Raw genomic sequence first — 25,509 nt, 5'->3', positions numbered from 1 at the left:
ACCAGAACAGCAGATCTGCATCCCCGGTGGACAACGGGTTTAACTGATCCAGACCAGCGTGACCAGAACCAGTCCCGTGCCCTAACCACGCCGACATGCCAACTCCAGGAGAAGGGGCAGATATGCGTGTTGATCTTAAACATAAAAAGAAGGCGCCACTCAGACGTTCCGGTGCGAACCGCGCCCAGCAGCCCACCCCCAGGGCGTGAGACCCTTCCACATATGTTCAGATCCATTCCGTTATCATCCCCTGATATGAACGAGAACCCGTCGACAACCACACAGGGCGTCGGAAGAGGAAAAACCCCCATCCCGATTGCTTTATAAAAACGCTGTTTTAACCCCAAGCAATCAAGGCGCGCCAGTCAGTTACCTAATGTCCAACAGAACATCCTGAGTCAGCACTATGTGTGCGTTGGGCATATCCACGTCAATAATAGGCTATTTAGACCATCTTATTGAATCCCCAAGACGCCCAGGGGAACGACAAGAGGGCGGGATGCAACCAACTCCATGAATGAATGAATGAAAACTTTAACCAACAGATTGCAGAAAGGGTACAACATAGTACGGCTCAAAACACACAATCGGTAAGGGGAGGCAGACCTGAGAAAGACGTTAGTCTTGTTTCCATCAGGGGCCCCCATTTCCAATTCATCTAGACACATCCAACTCTTTATAATAATAAAGAAGAAGCATCACCCGTATGAACCCAACTGCACAGCTGGGAGTAAAAAAGCCGTTTTCACATGATTTTACATCCAGTCACTCTTCTTTAATCAGAGAGTAAAGACTAGACCCTCCCAGAAAACCTTCCCACACGAGTGGTAGTCATGAGAAAGACATGCAAACTGTGAGTCACGTGACCAACTGACTCAAGTTTACATAAATCGAGCGCAGCAGACCCGTGAGCCCTACGCTCTAACTCGACACCTTAAGACACCGCAACTCATGGAAGGTGTCGCCATAGCAACACCGCTATGACGGGGGGAAATTCTGCCTTTTTGACTCCTCTCTGTAATAGGAGTTGGCAGGATAACCCTCCCCCCCCCCCCCCCCCCCTGCCAAGACGTCTCACCGGTTCGGCCCTGACTGGCTCAGCAGAAGAGATAAAAATCCCCTAAACCAATCAAGTGGGAAGGAGGGGTTTATTCGACACCCCCTCACAAAAAACCCTTCGTTCCCTACACACAGAAAACAACCGTAGCCATTTTGAAAACCTCCGGTAGAATGCTAATGTATAGCGTAAGCTAATACAATGCCCGCTACCCACAAAATGTGAACAGGATTTACAACAAAAACAAGTCGCATGTGTGTGAATCCTACACCCGTTGACTATGTCGTACATAGCAAAAAACGCTGACCGAGAGTAACGGCTAGGCCGTGGAACGTGTGTGTACGAGTATTACTGCAACTAACAACACAGCATTGTGAGACACATATACTTAGTTCAAGCAATGGAATAACACCAGTTTCTACCTGCATGTGGAGCGTCAAGCTAATATAACCTATTACTGAGTGTATGTTGCAGACCTTGCTTAATCTCGTAACACAACACGACTCATCTCACAATGTAAAAGTGCAGATTCATATTTACACAACCCCACCATATGAATTGTTGAAGAAACACACAGTTTGTTCGGCCAAAACATAGTCCCCCTTATGTCGGGGAACTTCTTTATTATCATAATGTTTTTAAGGCACAAAATCATAGAGGGGCCGGGGAGGGTGTAAAGGAGAGGGGACACAGAGGGGAAAAGTCACTCTCAGCGGCGTCTGCCACCTCGCGGCGCTCGAGTCTTGCCACCCCGAGGAGCCCCGGAGGGACGGTAGGTTACTGTCTGCTGGTCACGACGTTCCCTACCGTCTCCTCCGGTCGTGGATGGGCCGGCGGTAGCAGAAGCGCCGTCTCTTCTCCTGGCCTTCTTGGAGGGGCCAGCAGCGGCGGCGGAGGCAGTGGTAGGGGCGACGGAGACAGCTCGACGTCGCGGAAGCCTTCTGACTCCACCGGCAAGGACGGGAGGCGGAAAATGGGGTTGGAGGATGGATCTCTCCTCTGCCATCTCTCTGCATGTTGAGGTCATCAACCGCAGGGCCTTCCCGAACAGACCAGCGTCGGAGAGGGCGGCCGTCAGAAGAGGGGCTCTCTTCCGTTCCGGCACACGGGCCTGCTCCAGCCAAAGATGACGCTGGCCCAGGGTAGCCAGGGCGCGCACTTTCCCCATGGCTATGGCCAGCACCTGGGAAAGGTGCAGGACAGCTCCTGCCGCCTGGGTGATCTGATCGCATTTGACCTCGTTCAGATCCGTGCCGCCCGTCATAATCCCCGATACAAATCTAGCCGGGTGGGCGATGTTAGACGCCGCAGCCAGCGATTGTGTACCAGCGATGAATGACTGGTCACCCCAATATGCCAATCGCCTAGCCGATTTCCCCTGGAGGACCGGCTTGCATAAGGGTTCCCACACCATATCCGGACAGAGGAGAGCGGCCATCGGACTGTCAAGCCGAGGCACGCCCTCCCCCATACCTTTGACTAACCCCGACACCCGCGTAACTGGTACGTAGGAGGGGGCAGGGGAGGAAACTAACTTTTTGGCTTACCAGCCAACTGGCGAGTATCTGATTTTTTTTACCAGCCAAAAAGATTTTTTACCAGACAAAAAAAATCGCTAATTGTGATAATTACTTCTTTGTATGTCAAGCCGCGTCAATGTTGTGTATGCATCTGGGTAGGCACACTGTGCCTTTAAGACAGCACGGTGGTCTTACGACAGTGCTGTGAACTTAAGTACCGTCAAGTGTTGTGGTAACGTCAGTTGGGTTGGTGTGCTGTTGACGTTGTGTGCACAGTGCACTGGTTGAGCTAGCCCCTTTCGTGACTGCGATGTGCAAGCCAGGGGCTTTTGAGCATGAAATAAAATGTCTAACCTTACGTTGTAGTCCGGTGCGTTTTTGGAAACATTATAGTCATAACAGATACACCTAGCTGGCTGCTTTGAGCACACGGGGCTAACGTTAGCTAGCAAGCACCTATATCTAAAACGCTAACTAGAAGCTAACCACAGTTCCAGTAGACAACATTACACCTCTGATTTAAATGTGTCCTTAGTAACTTATACTCGATGGTTGTACTAGGGTTGGATGCAGTTCCCCGTTGGTCAGTCTGTCTGTTTTCCATATTCTGCTGTGTTTAACGTTATCTGTTTGCGAGTGCTCCTGATGGCTAGCCTAGTAGTACCGCAGGACTTTTATTATTATTATATGTCCGCGGGTTGGCCAGTACTGCGCAAACGTTTATTAAACATTATATGTCCGCGGGTGGTCTTGTGCAGTGCTCTCGTGGCACTGTCAACTAAAGCGAAGTGCGAACACTCAGAAGACGCGCACCGTTTGCCAGTGCAGTGATTGCAGAATGTTTTATTTTTTTGTATACTCGCCAGACTGGCGAGTGGTCTTCATGAATCACTCGCCAAACGTAAAAAATACTCGCATTTGGCGAGTAAAGTGGCCTAATTTCCTCCCCTGGGAGGGGGTTAGTCCCATGATGTTGGCAACCGCCTGACCCCGACGAACATAGGCCCCCATTGATGGGAAAAATGGGTAGACAACATCCACCCCTCTCACTGGGCGACGCTGCCAGCGATGACCTATGAGATCATCAGGGACAGGTGCAGGCAATGGCAGCGGCAGCGGCACGCCGTTTGCGGCGGCGGCTACCGCCATGAGCTCGGGAAACAAAGCCCACAGTTCCCCCTGCGGACCTTCCTCCACCGAACCTGCATCCCTCACATGCAGCAGGCTGCAACTGGTCAAGGAGCCACAGTCTGATGTGGCCGACAGTAGGGCATCCTGCTGATGAGGCCAAGGTGGTTCCTCGACATCTTCGAACAGGGAGCCCCATGGAGCCATTTCTCCCCCCTCCGGTGTTTCCTGAGGAGGGATACTCTCCTCCACGGGACCATCATACAAGAATCCGTCCGCCTCTTCCATGAAGTCCTCAGTTTCCATCGGAAATCCAGAGCCGGACGCATCCTCGCTGGTCTCCAGCAGTTCCCCAAACCCAGGCCGTTCGCGCCTGCATGCTACCATCTTGCGACGTGAACGGGCAGACGCGAAAAGTTTGCGTCGCAAATCCTCCGGCTCCAAAACAACCGACCGTTCACCAATCCATCGGCTGTCTCCTGGGCTGGGTCGGCAACCACGAAAGTGGCAACAGCCCAGCACCAGAACGCACGACGGAGGCGGGAATGGAGAACCGCTGGTGAAGAGTAGGTCTAGCGGGTCTACTCTCCGCAGAATACATTATGACCCAAACTTTTTCTTTACAACAGATATGAGAGAAGAAAAAATTAAGCACAATGTAGACTTGTCACAACTCTTTTCAACTAATCAACACGTCAAGTGGGGTACTACCGAGGCACTTCCTTGTGGTGAAAGCGAGAAGGAGGAGAGCAGGTGACCACACACCTGCTTATGAAGGTAAGCTGATGAGGGGTGTGGTCAGACTAATACTGGTATTAAAGGTACATTTGTGGAATTTATTCAGTGCGCGTGCACGTACGCGAGGGAGTGCATGAGTGATGCCAAGCGGAACCCCTTAATGATACAGAACATGAGTCTGGTCTCTTTTGAAAGGTAACATTCTGAAGTCCCTTACACAATAAAGAAAAATCACATTGAGTGCTAATGAAATAGAGTAACAGAGGTTTGAACACACTGTATAGTGAACTCACTATCCTCTTTTGTTTTGGGTCTCCCTCCAGCCACTTATCAAGCCACCTATCCGGTTGAAGTACAGGAAAAGAAGCAAAATATTTCTTTACAAAACCCTGCACCTGTAAATATCTGAAGAAATGTGAGCGGGAAATGTCATACCTGCCTACCAACTGTTCAAAGGACATAAACAGCCCTTCTTTAAAAAGGTCCTTCACCTTCTTTAGCCCCTTTCCGGCCCATGTTTTGAATGCTGCATCCATGAGTGAAGGCGTAAAAAGTGCATTAGATGCAATTGGGAGACAGGGTGAGGCTTGTTTATATTTGTATAAGTGAGTCCTAAACTGTGCCCATATACGGAGTGAGCCAATCACCATGGGGTTATTTGTGAGGCGCTTTTTACTGAGTGGCAGTGGAGCACACACTAGTGAGGATAGTGATACCGGGTGGGCGGAGTGTTGTTCCATGTCAACCCACACCATTCCGTCTCCCCATGTGATGCAGCCATCCAATATGTCAGTTTATGGATGTTTGCCGCCCAATAGAATTGCAAAAAATTTGGGAGCTGTGCCAAAATGATTCAGAGCGCTCCGGGCGAGTCTGTAGAGCAGGGATCAAAGGAAAAAGATCAAACGATCCAATAACGAGTTTAATCGTTGTTGGCGCAGATTGAGTTAAGGATAGTTTATTTACATAAACAAAGGTTCTAATACAGATTTAATTTAATTGAAAGTCTTTAGAGGTCCAAGGAAAGCTAAGAAAATATCCATCTATCTGTCCCGCTATCCTCCCCCCCCCCCCCCTCTCTCACTCTCCAGCAGGGGGGTTGCCCCTGTCTCCCTGATGTGGTCTGTCTCGCTATCCAGACTCAACTGAACTCCCACTGGAGTCTCTCTCTCTCTCTCTCTCTCTCTCTCTCTCTCTCTCTCTCTCTCGCTCTCTCTCTCTCTCCCTGTCTGTCTGTGAACGGAGTGTCTGACGACTGCTCTGTCTGTCTACTGAGCGAATGTTATCTCTAAAAGAATGTGGCCTTAAAGCTGCCTCTGTCTTAGCCAGGCATCTATTCAACTCTCTCTGTCTCGTCATCTGCTAGCTCTGTCTCGTTATCTATTATTATTATCTGTGTTGCTACGGCGACCACATTTCCCCTAGAGACGTTGCTACGGCGACCACATCTTCCCTAGAAGAGACACCTTTCTTAGCTATTGTCACGACGCCGCATCACAGGCCTTGCATGGGGGACACATACCTCGCCTGAGAGGTCAACCCTTTTACACGAAACACTAAAAGGTGTTATAGTGCTATAGTTTACATAGTACTTATTCCGTTATAATCACAACGAAAACCAGCCATATCTTTCAGGCAGCAACAATTAATCAATTGTAAAAATAGTTGGCAACTATTTGATATACATGTTTTTCGACGTTCTACTGGATTTCTTGTCGGAACTGTACTTTTGTCCAATCAATGTGTTTTTTTTCTTTTCATATATATATATGTCTATTGTAAACAGGTCCTCATGAAAAAGAGATCTGGGTCTCATTAAAGTAATCCCAAGCCAAATAGATCACACCTGAGGCTGAGACACACCCTCTCTGATGAGGTGCCCCAGGTGTGGCCAATGCCTCGTTAGCTCACCTGGCATTGGGAGTCACACGTCTCACCAAGTAGCTGCCTGCCTGCTGATCTCTCTTGGCTCTTCCACAACGTTTTCTAAACCAAGCAGTGTTCTTTTTCACTCACTTTTATAGTCATGGGATTTGATTTGTAAAAAAAAAGGATATGAACCCTGTTTTAATCACCAGGTTCTTGTCACAAGTACACAAAATGTTCTGTCTTCTGGTTCTCGTTCTGTCTTCTGGTTCTTCAGTGAACCAAAGGTTCTCTCTTCTGGTTCTGGTTCTCTCTTCTGGTTCTTCAGTGAACCAAAGGTTCTCTCTTCTGGTTCTGGTACTCTCTTCTGGTTCTTCAGTGAACCAAAGGTTCTCTCTTCTGGTTCTTCAGTGAACCAAAGGTTCTCTCTTCTGTTTCTTCAGTGAACCAAAGGTTCTCTCTTCTGGTTCTTCAGTGAACCAAAGGTTCTGTCTTCTGGTTCTCATTCTCTCTTCTGGTTCTTCAGTGAACCAAAGGTTTTCTCTTCTGGTTCTGGTTCTCTCTTCTGGTTCTTCAGTGAACCAAAGGTTCTCTCTTCTGGTTCTGGTACTCTCTTCTGGTTCTTCAGTGAACCAAAGGTTCTCTCTTCTGGTTCTTCAGTGAACCAAAGGTTCTCTCTTCTGGTTCTTCAGTGAACCAAAGGTTCTCTCTTCTGGTTCTGGTTCTCTCTTCTGGTTCTTCAGTGAACCAAAGGTTCTCTCTTCTGGTTCTGGTTCTCTCTTCTGGTTCTTCAGTGAACCAAAGGTTCTCTCTTCCTCTCTTCTGGTTCTGGTTCTCTCTTCTGGTTCTTCAGTGAACCAAAGGTTCTCTCTTCTGGTTCTTCAGTGAACCAAAGGTTCTGTCTTCTGGTTCTTCAGTGAACCAAAGGTTCTGTCTTCTGGTTCTGGTTCTCTCTTCTGGTTCTTCAGTGAACCAAAAGGTACTGTCTTCTGGGACATCAGTTAACCAAAACGGTTCTGTCTTCTGGTTCTTCAGTGAACCAAAAGGTTCTGTCTCATCTTTCTTCAGTGAAACAAAATTATCAGTTGAAAGCCTCAGACGAAGGCTAAAGGTCCTTCTACTCCTCAGTCTAAGTAAACCTATTAGTCGCCAACTCAATCCAACTAAAGTCTCAACCAGTTTCAACTCCCCCTCATTCTCTCTCTTGTGTAGCGTGCTTAAACACAGCGACGTTTTTAACAAGTGTCACCAATGTACAGTTTCTTCCCCTTCGGATGTATATCTTTTTTGTGATCTCTTTTTACTACACAGTTCTGTATGTCTTGTATGTCATAAATGTCCTGGTGAATTGAAAATGGGGGACCCTGATGTAAACAAGACGAAAGTATTTTTCTGGTCTTCATCCTCTTAGCAGTTGTTTTGTATTGAGCCGTACTGTATTGTACCCATTCTGCAATCTGTTAATAAAGTTTTCAATCAATCAAACCATCTGATCATAAACATCATGTCTCATTTGGTCTGTGTTTCTCATCTAGGTACATCCTCAACTTCCTGCGCACCTCGGTGCTCACGCTGCCCTTCAACTTCAAGGAGAAGGAACTGCTGCGGAAAGAGGCAGACTTCTACCAGATTGAACCCCTGCTCCAGTGCCTGGGAGACCCCAAGCCTCTGCTGCCCTACCCCACAGACACCTACGACGAGGTGGCGGAGCTCTCTAGCACCAGGAAACTGTCCAAATACTCCAACCCTGTAGCCGTTATCATCACCCAGCTCACTATTACTACCAAGGTGAGTTATTATTACTACCAATTGAGTTATTATTACTACCAAGCCAGGTGAGTTATTATTACCAAGGTCAGTTAGTATCACTTCCTGCTTCTGCTATGCAAGCTGCTTTTCACTGTCGCTCCGTGTTTTTCTACCTATCGCTACCTTAATGATTTATTATAGCCCTTTCAACTCTAAATATTCTGTACGTTAACTCCCAGTTCCTATGGTACTTCTCCAGAACTGTGAATTTATTTATTTAGATTTATGACCGCAGTACTTCGCCGAAAGGACGAGTAGCGAGATCTCTCCGTGGGAGGACCAGCGAGATGAAGAAGTCTCTGTCTTATCAGCTACACACAAAGGACTATGTCGGGAACTGCTGAAGGCGAGGCTATTTATGAAAGGCGAGAATACTTCATAAAGACCCCGGCTGAAAGAAAACAAGACCCACCATCACCAGCTAAGTACCTAGCTTAGCTTCAGTTTAGCCTAACCTGAAAAGACAATAAATAAGGGAAGATGCCGGGACTCGGCTCTCCCACAGAATGTACTAGCTGCCTGAGGATGAGTAAGAGGATTGTAGAGCTGGAGGCTCGAGTTTCTATCCTGCACCAAATCCAACAGGATGAGCGACTCATTGACTCTATTTTTGAAGCTACTACAAATATAGCCAACGATACCATGATTGAGACCTGGCCTAGGCTAGCTACAGAACAGCACCACCCAAAAGACGGTCCCTGGCACAAGCAAGGAGCTAGACCAAAGCAGTGGACCACCGTCAAGGATAAAAGGAGAAATAAACGAACCAGGAACACGACTATTACCTCACCCCCGGTACCGCCAGGAAATAGTTTCAACCTACTCTCGGAAACACGCATATCAACACCCAAAGCAAAGAAACTTAGAAGCGTGGCTAACGACGCTAGCGAAGCAAACAGCGAGCGGAACGGAGCTCACGCTAACGACGCTAATAGCAGGAATAACGGAGCACACGCTAACGACGAGACAACGAGGAAAACAGAGCCACGAGCGACACGGCTAGCAAACACGACCCAGACTGAGCTAACGGCTAACAGCGAAGAGACTACCATGCGCAGAGGAGAACGTTGCGGTAGCCGACGCCGAAGGTACGAGACCAACGTTAACATGCCGGCTATTGAGAAGGCTAGTGGTACAGCTAGCGAGGCTTCACCAAGGCCACAGGACTGTGGTAAGAACCGGCAGACTACAAAAACAAACAGCCCCAAAACTGTTGAAAAGAAAAATGCCAACCTCACACAGAAAACAGACTGCATACTGATTGGAGATTCCACAACAAGGTATGTGGAGATGGCAAACACAGAAAATATATGTCTAGACAACACATCTGTGAAAGAGCTGGCTGAAATACTTCCAACACTCATCAGACCGACCATAAAAAAAATTGTCATTCACTCTGGATCGTTTGACATCTTGCGAAAGAAGACGGGCACAGAGACATTGAAAGAGGATTTCACACGTTTAATGAACGCACTAGACAAACATCAGTCTGTGTACATAGACACTGATGTGTCCATCAGTGGACCAATTGCATGCTTTCGCAGAGGACAAGAAGCCTTTAGTCGACTCCTAATTTTTAATTCATGGTTAGGGTCTGCCTGTCTTATACACGGCCTGAAATTCATTGACAATTTCAATGTTTTCTGGAATAACCCAGAACGCTTTCAAAGAAATGGCTTCTTCCCAAATCGCTTAGGTTCGAGGCTTCTAGCAGCAAACATGCATCATGCCTTAATGGCCTCCAAGGATATCAAACTCATACCAGCACGAGAGATAATCACGAAGGACACAATCTCGCCACGAGGTGCAGCAGCAGCACAAGGCGTCCCCCCCCCCCCCCCCCCCCCATATCACACAAGGCCATCTCGTCTGATCAAATGTCCCCAAAAGCACTAGAGTGCAGTACAGTATAGTACAACTGCCATGCCATCTCTCAAAACATACCGGTAATCATAACCAGCCAATGGCATGGTCAAAACGATATGCCATCAATGCGTTTACCTGCTATTAACCTCAGGGCCATCAAGGTCAAGCCAAAGCAGACCTCCTCTAACGAAGTCCAACAAATAAAATTAGCCCTCCTAAATGTCAGATCACTGAATAATAAAACATTTTTAGTAAATGATCTGATTAAAGAAAATAACTTAGATTGCATCTGCCTAGTATAGACATGGCTAAATAATGACACAGCTACATCAATAATGATAGAAGCTTGTCCACCAGACTATAATTTTCTTCAAATACCCAGAAAAAATAGAAGGGGGGGAGGAGTTGCAGCAATTTTCTCCTCAAAACTCTTGTTTAGAATCACAGAACTAGGCGAGTTCATGTCGATGGAATATCTTGCCATTGAGCTCAAAACAGAATCAACGATTATCGTCACAATATACCGCCCGCCTAGACACTCACCAATATTTATACAGGAGCTCTCTGAACTGATCTCACTATGTGTTACCGGATATGATAAGGTGATCCTAAATGGAGACTTGAACATCCATTTTAATAAGAAAACAAACTCCAAAACTATAGAACAAAAAAATCTACTCGATAGCTTTGACCTAACACAGCATATAACAGATGCAACTCACAGGCTTGGGAATACATTAGACTTAGTTATAACAACAACTGGGCTAAGCATAAAAAATATCTCAATAACTGAATTACCTCTCTCCGACCATCACTGTATATTTTTTGATACTCAAATAACCCTTACTAAAACAAAAAAAGAAATCATAGTTCAAAAGAGGCTCCTAAACGACAAGGCTGAATCAAAGTTCATTGATCTTATCAGACTATATGAACCACACAATCATGACAGCTCTCTAAATGAAATGGTAGAAAATCTCAATGATGCACTGTCATCTATATTAAATTCTGTCGCCCCACTAAAAACGAAAAAGAAGAAAACCAGAGCCTCGCCCTGGTTGAACTATAATACGGTCAACAAAGAAAAAAGGAAATGTCGTGCAGCGGAGCGAAAATGGAGAAAAACAAAAACCACCATATGCTGTGATATATACAAAGATGCTTTAACTGCTTATAATAAAACCATCCGCTTAGCAAGGAAAGACTACTTCTCTAAAATCATTACAGAAAATGCTGGAAACTCCAGAATCCTTTTTTCCACTATTAATGTACTACTCAACACTGCCCCTACACCTCCTCAGTCATCAACGGTTAAGTGTGAAGAACTTGCAATATTCTTTAACAACAAAATAACCTTGATCAGGGCCAGCATTACTCATGATGGAAATAAAGCTGATTGCAGCAAACCACGCAATGTAACCATGAGAAGATTCACATGCATCACATTAGATGTACTCTGCAAAACTGTCTCAGAATGTAACTCCTCCACCTCAGACATTGACCCTATACCTACAGCTTTCTTCAAACGGGTGTTTAATAGTGTTTCAAGCCTTGTGCTAGATATCATAAACACTTCCCTTAGAACTGGTATTTTTCCAGATGCCTTTAAAACAGCAGTTGTAAAGCCATTACTAAAAAAACCTAACTTGGATAGTAATGAAATGGAAAATTATCGTCCAATATCCAACCTACCATTCATTAGTAAAGTACTTGAAAAGATAGTTTCAGTTCAAATAAATTCCTTTCTTGAAGAAAACAACATCTTAGAGGAATTTCAGTCGGGATTCAGAAAATATCATAGCACTGAAACTGCCCTCACCAAAATAATCAGTGACCTTAGGCTAAACTCTGACGAGAATAAGATCTCCATCCTTATCCTGCTAGATCTCAGTGCAGCATTTGATACAATCGATCACGATATTCTAATCGATCGTCTTGAAAACCATGTCGGTTTCTCAGAACATGTGCTAGGCTGGTTTAAAACATACATCAGAGGGAGGAAATTCTATGTTAAACTAGGAGATCACATGTCTGATATATACGACAACAGTTATGGAGTTGCACAAGGGAGTTGCTTAGGTCCTTTACTCTTCTCCCTTTACATGTTACCGCTGGGTGATATCATCAGAGAACATAATGTAGATTTCCATAGCTATGCGGATGATACACAACTGTACATATCTGCTGAACCAAATGATACAGCGATTAGCTCCATTACAGACTGCTTACTGGCAATAAATAAATGGATGAGTAAGAACTTCCTGAAACTAAACAAGAACAAAACTGAAATTCTAATTATCGGCCCCAAAACTAAAAAAGAAACATTAATAAAGAACCTGGGAGGACTAACCCATTGGATCAAATCTGAGGTCACTAGTCTCGGGGTTATCATAGATTCAGAACTGAACTTCAATTCTCATATTAGCAAAGTGACGAAAACATCGTTCTTCCATCTCAGAAATATAGCAAAAGTACGACCATTTATTAATCAGAACGATGCTGAGAAGCTAATTCATGCATTCATATCTAGCCAATTAGACTACTGTAATGCACTTTTCACAGGTCTCCCTAAGAAAACCACACAGAGGCTTCAGCTAATCCAAAACTCTGCAGCCCGACTGCTAACTAGAACCAAAAGGAGAGAGCACATTAGTCCAGTCTTACAGTAGCTGCTTTACACTGGCTTCCTGTAACATTTAGAATTGACTTTAAGGTCCTTCTCCTTACATACAAAGCTCTAAATGGACAGGGACCTAGCTACATCGCCAACACTCTAATAAATTACACACCAGCAAGAACACTGCGATCATCAGCTGCTGGACTACTAGAGGCTCCCAGAAGCAGTCAAAAGAGGATCGGTAATGCAGCCTTTATCAACTATGCCCCAAAACTGTGGAACAAACTACCCCAAAACATCAGAGAAGACCTCCTCCACCGTCACACGCCCACCCGTCGCCTTAGGTCTGCAGATGCCAACCTCCTGACACCTCCCACGACCAGGCTCCGGACCTGGGGCGACAGGGCCTTTGCTGCTGCTGCCCCCTCCCTCTGGAATGCCCTCCCCAGCCATATCCGTGATGCACACACCCTGACATCTTTTAAATCAGCCCTCAAAACTCACCTTTTCAATCTTGCTTTTGACCTCTAATTCTGTCGGTGTTATTTTATTTTTGTCATGTATTATTTTTGTTCTGTTTTTTGTTTTGCCATAGTTTGTCTCTCCTGCCCATGTAAAGCGTCTTTGAGCACCTGGAAAAGCGCTATATAAAATAGATGTATTATTATTATTAACTCGCTAGACATCTTTAAAAGACAGCTTATCTCTTTGCTCAGGCATTTCACTGTGGGGTAATGCAGGCAAATATTTGATGCTCTGTTGTGAGGAGAAGATTACTTTTGACCTAAATCTTATCAAAGTTGTTTAACATTCCAGTTAGGTACATCGTGAACATCACCGCCTAGCCAAGGTTGATTCTCCTAACTGGGCCATTTTCATCTGATTGAACAATCTTATCACACCTTTTACTGTAACCTTGCTATTTACATTTTAAATTTTTATGCTCGCTTATGCCTGTATTTTTTTGCTGTTGTATGTCCGTTCTATTTTATAATTTTTAGACAATTTTTAAACTTAATCATTTTAAACTATTTTATTATTTGTATTACTGAATTAAACTGTAAACAGCCTATTAGGATGCTAGATCCTAATGTGAAACACTGATTCACCATACCTTGCTATGCTCGCTCATGCCTGTATTTTTTACTGTTGTGAAGCACTTTGAACGTAAGGTTATGTATATAACCAAGTTCTATGAATTATGGTGACGCTCAGCATCATTCTGCACGCACTTCACTTCGTGCACGAGCACTGAATAAAAATTCCACAATGTACCTTTACATCCCAACATTCGTCTGGCCACACCCCTATCCGCTTACCTTCATAAGCAGGTGTGTGGTCACCTACTCGCCTCCTTCCCAAACTTTCACCACAAGGCGAGATCAAGGGCCGCAGCGGCATCCTGATGCTGAGCGTCACCATAATTCATAGAACTTTGTTATATACATAACCTTACGTTCTATTTCATTATGGCTTCCGCTCAGCATCATTCTGCACAAGAGGAGCTGAGCGGGAGCCAAAGCTCGACAAATGTACCCCGCTGAGGCCCCCCACAACCATCAGACCGGGGAGGACCGAGCCCCCCGACGCTCCCTAATGGAGGATACCCTCCCTATTGGAGGCTTACGGGAGGGAGACGGATCCGACCGTGCGAAGAGGAACTCAAGCAACTCAACGCACAGGGTGAGCAGACCGTGGCTTGACCCCACGACTACGCACACGCACAACCCGCATGCCACCAGGGAACGAACGGAAGGAACAACCCTCGTTACTGCTCCCAAAATCATGGGGTCAAGAGCAAACCCAACCCCGTGGCAAGGCCGTAGCAGCGGAGCATGAAGGAAGACCCAGACCCACTGAAGGGACTGGATCCCCTGGAAAAAAGGGGGCCCGGAGAGGTCAATGGCGCCAGGCATCAAGACCCCACCAGGCGGTCACTTAGTGACACCGCCCCCCACATCGCCAGCGTATTCGGATAGAGCCCCTCCAAGAGCGGGCCCTTACCCCCCAATAGTACACCGCCTGGCACACTGACCCTGCAGAACAGGCAGTCAGCATGGCCGTAAAGCACTCAAAAACGGTTAACCAACGGAAGCAGGCAGCGCACCGGGGAAACCAGGCAGCAGGCTGGAGACCTGAGCCTGGAGCACTGCGGACGAGACAGGCGCCAAAGGAGTCAACTGAAAAACAGCCCCCCCCGGCGGAAGGGGCGTATGCTGGCGTTGTTGAGCACCATGACAAAGCCTCCATTAAAAAAAACCCACCCAGAGGGGTCGAGGCAGAGAAGGCTGACACGATTGGCAGACGTCATGAACGTGCAGGGGCACACTCAACCGGGTAACCCGGGAGTTGACTCTGCTCCAACACACCAGGGAATCAACCACCCTCTCGGTACACAGACGGTGGTTGTTCCTATAACCCCTCAAGAAAAAACTCAAACACACCTGCGGGTATACACTGACTATACCGCAGCACAAGTGTTTCAGTTTCCAAAAAAGGGTTATTCCAGGCCTACGGATCGACGAAACATTACTTCGGACCGGGCCCGGTGGCTGGGGAAGCACACAGGGTTACCAGAGGAGGTCCAAAAGACCACCCCAACAGCCCCCTCTTCGCCACGCGTGAGAGAGGAGCGAAAAGAGAACCAGCCCTAAGCTCACTGCACTTGGTATTCCCAGGCGGTCTCCCATCCAAGTACTAACCAGGACCGAACCTGCTTAGCTTCCGAGATCGGACGAGATCGGGCGCGTTCAGGTTGGTATGGCCGTAAGCCATTACGATAGAGCAGAGTACAACATGTACCCAATAAAGGGTCTCCATAACGCCTAACCCTGTGACACCCGGGCCGACCCGGCATTTTTCCCCCCCGAAAAAAGCACAAGTCCCTCAGGGTACCAGAACAGCAGATCCGCATCCCCGGCGGACAACGGGTTAACTGACCTGGACCAGCGTGACCAGAACCAGTCCCGTGCCCTAACCACACCGACATGCCCACTCCAGAAGAGGGGGTAGGTATGCGTGTCGATCTAAAACATGAAAAGAGGGCGCCACCCAGACGGTCCCATTTGTACCGCGCTCAGTGGCCCACCCCAAGGGCGTGAGACCCCTCTACCTATGTTCTGATCTATTCCGTTAACATCCCCCAGATATGAACGAGAATTCATCGAGACAACCTAGTAAACTGGCGCTCGGAAGAGACAAAACTCTATCCCAGTTGCCCTATAAAAACGCTGTTTTAATAACGAGCAACCAAGGCGCACTTAGCCCCGGCGTGATTCTTAACAGAACACCCCGAGCCAGCAATATGTACGCGTCGAGACCCAAACACATCAATGGATAGTCTAGCAAGACACCAGACATTGTTCCTCCAAGTCATCTGGGAGAACGACACGGAGCCATCGTGCTTTATGTTCCTTCCTCTTTTTATTTAAAAAAGAAAGAAACACAGACTGACATGAATCCCACGTGACGCAGCTGAGGGTAAAAATTGTTTACATTTTTACATCCCGCCACCCTCGCCACAGGGAGGAGACGGAAATCCCCAGAGAGACTTCCCACGCGAGCTGTACAGATTGAAAATAATATATTGCAACATTGAGTTAGGACTCTCCGAGGAGGAGGCACTGAACCAATACACACTCAATAATCGAATTGAATCGAATACACACAATAGAGCAGAACTCCTTTTTTGAAGTTCTACTCATCTTGACAATCTGAGGAGGAGGCTCTGTACTCTGAGGAGGCTCCCTCACTGGGAAGGAGAGTCCGAACTCACAGAAGGCACTTCTCTCTGAGGAGGAGCTTCGTGAGGAGGAGCTCTGACAACTCCCTGAAACAGATCCATAACATGGACCTGAACAACCCACGGAAGTCTTACCACTAGAGACGCGCTCAGTGACGTACTCTATGGTGGGGGAATTTCCGCGGTGCACACGCCCAATCTTCCAGGGCGTGGGACCAGGAAACTCCCTCCCCCCCCCCCCTTACCCTGTAACATGCCGAACAGCAACGTGACAGGAACCTTGAAGGACAGGTGGTTTTAACCCCTGACCAACAGAAAAAGGAAGAGGAAAGGATTACCAGTTCACCCCTTTACGACCCCTCACCCATGATACGATGTAATGACAAATAGAGCATGACACAGTCATAGCCTGCTACATGAAGCATCTAACAGCCTCACATAGCTCATGCGCTAACCTGCTACCTGAGTTTTACTAAGGAAAAAACACAGAACAGAGAGGGCCCCTTTAAGAGCCCCGGTTCAGACTTACACATGTGCTTCTGTGGGCCAAACCTAACCCAGTTGTAGATCACAAGACACACACAACCCTTCATCACAACAAAAAATGGCAAAAGTACACTCTTGCTACAGAGGAACGCCGTTTTTCATAACGAGAGAAGACAGAAGTCCTCGATTATGTATTGGCCACAGGCCTTGCTAAGCACATATGATAAGTGACCAACAACCTTTTCTCTAGGAAAAAATAGTTTCTCAAGCAGAAAGCACAACCCCAGCAATTAAGCTGAGGGTTACATCGTATCCCCACAAACACAGTGACACAATATATTGTAACCAAACATGTCTGAGAGGAGGGGGGGAAGCCCCAGGGAACCGGGGGGACACCCCTCCCATCTTACCCTTGATACGACCAAGGCGAACAGGCACCTCTGTTAATGTGTGAACATACTGTTCATTGTCATCACAGGCTGAGAAAAAGATTCATTACTCAATCACATGTCACTAAGCATAGCTTTACAGGTTTAAATAACCCTCTTAGTTGTGAGTTCACTAGGGATGGGTACCGAATTCGGTACTTTTGAGTTACCGAACCGAAACACGTCGGTACTACCGAGTATCGAATCAAGTGAGATACCGATTTTTATTTTTATTTTTTTTAACTTTTTTCTTTTCATGTCAACGTTCACACGCACAATATATGCTTACCTAGGATTTGACTTGATTCAACAACAAAGCAGTCGGAGCAATGGCAAGCCGAAAACTGTCGAAATTGTAGTTATTTGAAGTTTGGATTTTTTTTTCACGACTGAGGTAGGTAAATAAAATTTCTTGAGACTAAAGTACAGAAAAAAGGTACCATTGGGTACCGGTATCGATTCACAGGTACCGGTACCGGTATCAGTTCAAATGTGAAAGGTACCCATCCCTAGAGTTCACCCACGGTACAAGTACAACGCTACATGAACACACATGTTCTCATCACAACCAAACCAGTTCATTTTACACACGTAAAAAACAATGCCGATTTACTACAGAGAGAAGCTATACCAGTGACAAGACAATTCACACACAACACGCGTCGTATCCTCAATGTATTGCAGCAACACATGTTTTGGAAACATCGTTATTACAAAACATTTAGAAGGGAAGAAAAGAAGAAGTGTTTAAAGTCCGGTCGGGACTCCTACCTTCACCCAGAACGCCGGCCGAAAGAACAGCAACACTGGTTAACGGGACACCGAGTTGAACCCAGCACCTCCTGCGCCGGTGACGAGGGTATGTCCGCAACGCCACCCAGCCGCCGTTCTCCATATTGACGAAGTCCTCGCTGGCACTGGCAACCGGGTGTAGGGTCGACTAACATCCTCTGTCAAATATGACGTCGTAGTCAGAGTGTTTTAAGGCATGTTATAGTCACAGTATCGTTTCAACAGTGTAGCATTAAGCTAACAGCCGTCCGACTGATAGCAACAAGCTAACGTTTACTAGCCTGGTAAACACAGCGAGCTAGCACCGCAGCTAACAGCTGACTGGCTAACACAGTAGGCCACAAACTAGCACGCCAGCTAAGCAGCTATCACCTGAACTGTACACAACGACATAACAAGCCACACTTCCGACAGGCCGCTGTCCAAGTCCCTCCCCATCCTAAGAGGGAAGAGAAAAAGAATGTCAAACACAGTTTTCAACTGTGATATACCAGACATACAGCGGAGCCAGCACAATTCCCATTTCGGGCTGCAGCCGACTTTGAGCATGGAACTCCCGATAAAGAAGATCCTATGCCCACATTTCCTCGTTAGGGTGTACTTTCACTTTTATGTGAAAGATGGGGCCTGCACGGGACAGAGAAGCATCCGCTCGTCCAGAGAATCCTGGGTTCACCAGGTCCTAGTCGCGGCCCACTAGATTGACCATCATGGGCATCGGACCAAGATCCTCCGACCGCCGTTTAAGAAGCCGAGCAGAGGACCCCAGTCTGGAGTCGGCGTTTCGTAAAATTGTCAGCTAACCCCCACAGCATCAACAACAACCAGAGCTCGCAAGCAAAACAGTACGTACCCCACCCTGGAAGCAACCGCTTTATCACAACAGTCGGTGCTTCCCACAGTCCAGCTGTATGGCCGGAGGGCCAAACCCATCCAGCCGCAGCAAGGAGGACTGTAGTTGGGGAGCATGTTAGCGTCGTGAGCTCCTAATACGAAAAAGCCGTTGAAGGTCAGAATGATCATCATCTTCCAGACATTCCAGTGACGAAGACAATATCGCCGTATTTTCTCGAAATAGTGAGAGAGAAAATAAAGATATGATGTCAACGTATCTTCCCGTTCTTTTGTTTTCCAACTTTCTTCTACTAACAACCTCGTCAAGTGGGGATCTACCGAAGGCACTTCCTTGTGGTGAAAGTGAAGAAGGAGGCGAGTAGGTGACCACACACCTGCTTATGAAGGTAAGCGGATAGGGGTGTGGCCAGACGAATGTTGGGATGTAAAGGTACATTGTGGAATTTTTATTCAGTGCTCGTGCACGAAGTGAAGTGCGTGCAGAATGATGCTGAGCGGAAGCCATAATGAAATAGAACTGCAACCTCTGTATGAAAAGTGCTATACAAATAAAGATATTATTATTATTATTTATTATTATTATTATTATTATTATTATTATTATTATTATTATTATTATTATTATTATTATTATTATTATTATTATTATTATTATTATTATTATTACCAAGGTCAGTTATTATTACCAAGGTCAGTTACTATTACCATGGTGAGTTACTATTACTACCAAGGTCAGTTATTATTACTACCAAGCTGAGTTATTGTTACCAAGGTGAGTTACTATTACCAAGGTGTGTTATTATTACTACCAAGGTGAGTTATTATTACCAAGGTCAGTTATTATTACCAAGGTGAGTTATTATTACCAAGGTGAGTTATTATTACCAAGGTGAGTTATTACTACAAGGTGTGTTATTATTACTACCAAGGTGAGTTATTACTACAAGGTGTGTTATCATTACTACCAAGGTGAGTTATTATTACTACCAAGATCAGTTATTATGACTACCAAGGTGAGTTATTATTACCAAGGTGAGTTATTATTACCAAGGTCAGTTATTATTACTACCAAGATCAGTTATTATGACTACCAAGGTGAGTTATTATTACCAAGGTGAGTTATTATTACCAAGGTCAGTTATTATTACTACCAAGATCAGTTATTATGACTACCAAGGTCAGTTATTATTACCAAGGTGAGTTATTATTACCAAGGGGAGTTATTACTACAAGGTGTGTTATCATTACTACCAAGGTGAGTTATTACTACAAGGTGTGTTATCATTACTACCAAGGTGAGTTATTATTACCAAGGGGAGTTATTACTACAAGGTGTGTTATCATTACTACCAAGGTGAGTTATTATTACCCAGGTCAGTTATTATTACTACCAAAGTCCGAACCCAGGGGGCAGCACCTACGACGGCTACATTGAAAGGAGAGAGGTTAATTAACCTGACCAGCAACACCTGCGTCAATTAACCTCCACGACTGCTGCTTCAGCGAGTCTCTCCAGACTTCACCTCTACAGCCGACACCAGAACCCCCCCCCCCCTCCTCCCACACAGACACAGTGAACCCCCCCCCCTCCTCCCACACAGACACAGCTGACACCAGAACCCCCCCCTCCTCCCACACAGACACAGTGAACCCCCCCCCCCCTCCTCCCACACAGACACAGCTGACACCAGAACCCCCCCCTCCTCCCACACAGACACAGTGATTACCACTTTGCATTCAAATCACCCACTTATGTTAAAAGATTAAGATGAGGAGGGGTGCAGATGAGGACAGTGCCTACCCTCATGTGTCTTCAAAACAATATGGAATAAATGCATGTGGATGTAGCAATTATGTGAGATCATCATGGGGTACATGATGGAACGATCCAGTGCCTGTCCTCATGTTATTCTGAGAAACAACTGGCCTAACTTCTTATGAAAATGCAAACAGATGTTGACACACGTCAGAGACTACTGTAGTTGTGATGAGCACAATGTTGCTGGTTATGAAGCGTGATGTTGGTGGATGAAAGTGTTCCTCACGCCTGAGCGAATCAACCAGAAATATAGACCGCTACAGCAGCTCAGAAAAGTACAAGGCAATGTATAATGGTAGACAAATATTATTCCCATTATGTGAATCGACGCCGTCTAACCTGCCTTGTTAACCCCTTAAGCATACCCCACATTTTGCATAAAACGCCTGACGATTGCATACCCAAAGTTATTTGTGATTTATTATACTTTACTTTACTTATAGCACATACATGAGTCTGGTCTCTTTTGAAAGGTAACATTCAGAAGTTTTTTTTACCTACTTTTTCTCCCCATTTTTATTTATTTTTTGATCCACTTTTTCTCCTTATTTTTCTCCCATCCAATTTCGCCTCGCCAATCCTCCCTTCAATTCTTCCCTCCCCTGTCTTGAACGTTGCTAGACTATGCCTCCCACTGGTCGGCTGCAGTGAGGACCAAGCCTTGCATCACGTGTCCCCTCCGGTACACGAGGAGGCAGCTGTCGCATCTTTTCACCTGCACAGCGCGATCTCTCAGTGGCGAGGAGTAACGCGTGGGAGGCTCACGCTGCCCCCGTTGCTTCCTGATTCTGCTGTACAGGCGCACCAACCGACCTGTAGGAGTCGCTGTCCACAACGTCTAATCCCCACCCACCGGCTTTCCCACCCCTAACACTGCCAATTATGTTAGTATGAACGACCAGCCAAGCCGGTAGCAACGCAGAGAGCTGGGCTTGAACCCAGCATCTCCTGCGTTAGTGGCAAGCGCCTTGCCCACTGTCACTTAGCCGCCCTTCTCCCCCTTTTTCTGTGATTTTTCTCCCATCCCAATTTTCTCTCGTGCCAATTCTCCCTTCCCTCCCCTGATCGTTGCTCGCCGGTCGTAGGGAGGATAGAAGCCCATCACATGTCCCCTCCGATACATGTGGAGGCAGCCAGTCACATCTTTTCACCTGCCAGCACGGACTCTCATTGGCGAGGAGTAACGTGTAGGAGGCTCACACTGCCCCCGCCATTTTCCTGTCTTTGCTGTGCAGGCGCCCTGACCGACCTGTAGGAGTCGCTGTTTACAACGAGCTGACTCCCACCCTTCGACTCCCCTCCCGCTGGCTCTGCCAATTGAGTCAGTATGACGGCCGGCGGTGTCTCTTGCGTTGGTGACGAGCGCAATGTCCGCTGCGCCACCCAGCCGCCCTAACATTCTGAAGTTTGAGTGCTAATTTAATAGAGAAACAGAGGTTTGAACACACTGAAATAAAATATTTGCTCCTTACTTTTGTGTTGACTTGTTGCCAGATGCCTGTTTTTGGGTTCCAGCTGAGAGGTAGGAGCTGTAAAACATAACTGTTCCATAGCCTTAAGTCATACCGATACAAAGTTTATAAAAATCGCACGTAAAATTTGTGTTTTACAAAGGTTTTTGTAATGTGTGTATTATCGATTATCCAAAATGGCCGTCGGCTTCCATTCATTCAGACACACGAGTCAAAACAAAGAACTTCTTGGTCTTCTGCCCCCTTCTCTTTGCAATCAGTGCTTGTCTGGGATCGCTTTCGGAGTAGACACTCCTTGGCTACAATGGTGGTCAATCATTTTCGCCATCAGCAGTGACTGGTCAGTTCAGGACAGTTTACAACCGGACGTGGTCACTCGTCCGTCGGAGCGGCTTGTCAAATGATGCTCGCCGGTAACTCGAGACCCCGAAGCACGCAATAGGTTGAGTGTGGTGACAATCGAAAGGTGGCAAATTAAACTTTCCAACAATATATTGGTTGCACGGCAAAAGATGCAGCCTGGAGCCGACGCACGGGTGTGACGTACCGTATACGGCAATGTTCCCTCTAATTTTTTTTCGGTCTGAGCAAACACTCAAACCTCCTGAGCAGATATCAGCAACTGAGCAACATACATCACCTGCAGATTAACCGGTTGGTTGATAAGTGGCGGTTTGTAAAAAATCTGAGAATCTTAATTTCCCTCAATGTCTAACATAAAAATATATACATTTTGCTGATACACAGAGAAATAATACAAAAATGCATATTATATTCCTTAATTAAATATTTATTTGACCACTGATTGACGATACAGAGCAAAGTCCTTACTTTGGTGTGAGTCGTGTCACTAACTTTTGTCTTTTTAGGAGGCTGACTCGTCATTATTTTATTAAGTGAATTATCATGCGACTTCAAGGGTGACCATATTGTGATTTCTTTTAAAGAGGACACTCTGCCTTCAGCCTCAAGATACTTAATGATACTCAAAGTTTACTCAAAGATGCCTTATCATTATAATATATTTAAAGTATGCCTCCTCTGTATTGATATAAAATTATTGTTTATATAATTTTATAATACAAAATAATATTTCTCTATAACCAAAGTTACTCAACATGCTGTATTATGCCTAAAGTAATCTATCTGACAAATCTCAAGAAAATAACAATCAACCTATGACAAAATAATATATATTTTCAAGTCTTACTGGACAAAATAAATAACAAGAAAAATATGAAGTAATGTTCTAAATAATACCTCTTCTGTATTAGAAAATCCAGCATTAAAAAATATATCTTTGTATCTTTTCAATGTAATGTATATTATAAAACAGTAATCTCACAAAGATACTAATTTAAAAGTGCACTATGCAGTTTCAGATTTGTTGCAATTAGTGTACTAAACTAATTTATTACACACATAATCCTTAGAATGATTGTATCATAAGCATCTTATCAAACCAAAACATCATTTTGAGGCATCAAAATAGTTTTCAATTATTTTCTTTCTCTCTCTGTATAGCTGCATTCTTCAATCAATTCGGTCAACTTTGCCATCAAACTCTCGCCTCGCACTGCTTTGTTTGTAATGTTTTTCTGTGTCCATGTGGGCTTTGAGGTCGCCAGCACCTTTATTAGACACAGAAACATATGGTCAAGCTTTGCACTCATTGCACTCCGCTTCCAATTAGTCTCGCCCGGGACGATAAATTGGAAATTTTCTCTGCAGTTCATCTGTAATGTACATTTTCGCGTTTGCATTGTGAGGAGCCAGCGATGCTGGTCGGATCTGTGCTTCCTGCTCTGTTGTGTGTGTCTGTGTGAGCGCGCAGTAGCGCCGCCCACAAAGCACTGAAAGCGAGGTTTCTCTTGGTAACGTAACGTCAATGCGCCAGTCAATTTAACTACATGCATATTTTACACAAACGTTTCTGTGCGCAACAGATTTCAGATGTGCGCGGGAGCGTTTTGCCATGTGTGCACGGGCGCACCTTAGGGGGAACATTGGTATACGGTAGGCCGAATGTTAAGAGGTTAAGGAGCTCACGGTTCCTCAGAAAATGGCAACATTTTGTGTAATTCAGAAATACGTCGAAATTCTGTTACTATGCTTGAGTAAATTGTAATGAACCAAAGGAGAATATAAATTATTATTATAATTTTTTTTCATCTTTGACGGTGAATAACACCATGCTAACATTGACCAGACATGAACAATTCTGAGTACATTCAGCACCTTCTTGAGATCAAGTGTACTAAAAATCTAAGCAAATGAATAAAGGGCAGATGATTTACAGTTTTCTTTGTAGATACAGTACTGAATTTTGCCATCCAGACACATGCAATTTGAAATATGAATATAGAATATAGAATATCAGGCCTATAAATTACCTTATTATGGCCAAGTCACACATCTATGGATCGGCCAAATAAATGTTTCCAATGGCAGAGTTCAATCTGGATTTAGTAGTACCACCAGGCGCCCCTGACAGGGCAGCAAAAAACGTGAATGAAATCTACTGTAAGTACAGTTACTTTTTTGTTACTTTAATGTAAATAGCTCTGCCATTTTTCATCTGATTGAGCCATGTTTTTTTTCAGACGTTCATAGAAAGGTAAAAAAAACGAACTACGTTCTATTTTATTGCAATAATGTTCAGGTTTGTTCGACCCGTGAGATATGATCCAGAAAATAATGTTGAAAAAAGATTTCACGTCAGACGGCTCCAAGTTTGACAGGGGCTGGTGTGAGCTGGGTAGTGTAGTTTTATGTAATTCGAAAGCCCATCGAAAGCCCTGGGTCTCCTCTCTCATAAGACTACACTCACTTTTGGCTGCGCCATTTCCTTGCGTCAATATCTGCCGGTTTGCGACTCAATGCACTGAGATTTCTATAAACTCATATGTATTCATATAACACTTAAAATCATTGGTAAACAAACAGTGCTGAAAATATACACTTTGACTGCTGTTTTGATAGGGTTAGGGTCTTTACTCTTGGCTACATTTGAGGGAAAAAATGCTACATTAATTAATACAGACTGTATTGATCTATTGCGTGAAATTATTGTCAGTCCGGTACTGCTCAGGCTTAAGGGGTTAATACGACTTGTAAATATGTTAATTATTGTCAGTTAGTCTGGCTGTATTATTTCCCACGCTGTGTGAAAGAACTACAGTTTTGTCGGAGGGGAGTGGCTAAGTACTTTTGGTCTCAAGTTTCGATGACGGAGATGGGCAGAAATGACAGCTGGCACCAAATCCATTCCGAAGAGACAACGAACATGGACCCAGTACTTTGTTGGCGGTTTG

General features: G+C 45.3%; 1 protein-coding gene across 3 annotated transcripts in view; it reads left to right on the top strand.

The window, feature by feature from the left end:
* The window catches only part of kctd6a (potassium channel tetramerization domain containing 6a), a 69,306-nt gene that overhangs the window by 24,912 nt on the left and 18,885 nt on the right, over positions 1-25,509 (top strand). For all 3 annotated transcript variants that reach the window (XM_084316148.1, XM_084316149.1, XM_084316147.1), the window contains exon 4: positions 7,845-8,097. In XM_084316148.1, coding sequence (XP_084172274.1) covers positions 7,845-8,097 — 253 coding nt within the window. The remainder of the gene's footprint in view (positions 1-7,844; positions 8,098-25,509) is intronic.

Source organism: Notolepis coatsorum (genome assembly GCF_963971535.1).
Source record: "Notolepis coatsorum genome assembly, chromosome: 6".
NCBI classification, from domain to species: domain Eukaryota; kingdom Metazoa; phylum Chordata; class Actinopteri; order Aulopiformes; family Paralepididae; genus Notolepis; species Notolepis coatsorum.
This window is presented reverse-complemented; position numbering and strand designations above follow the sequence as displayed.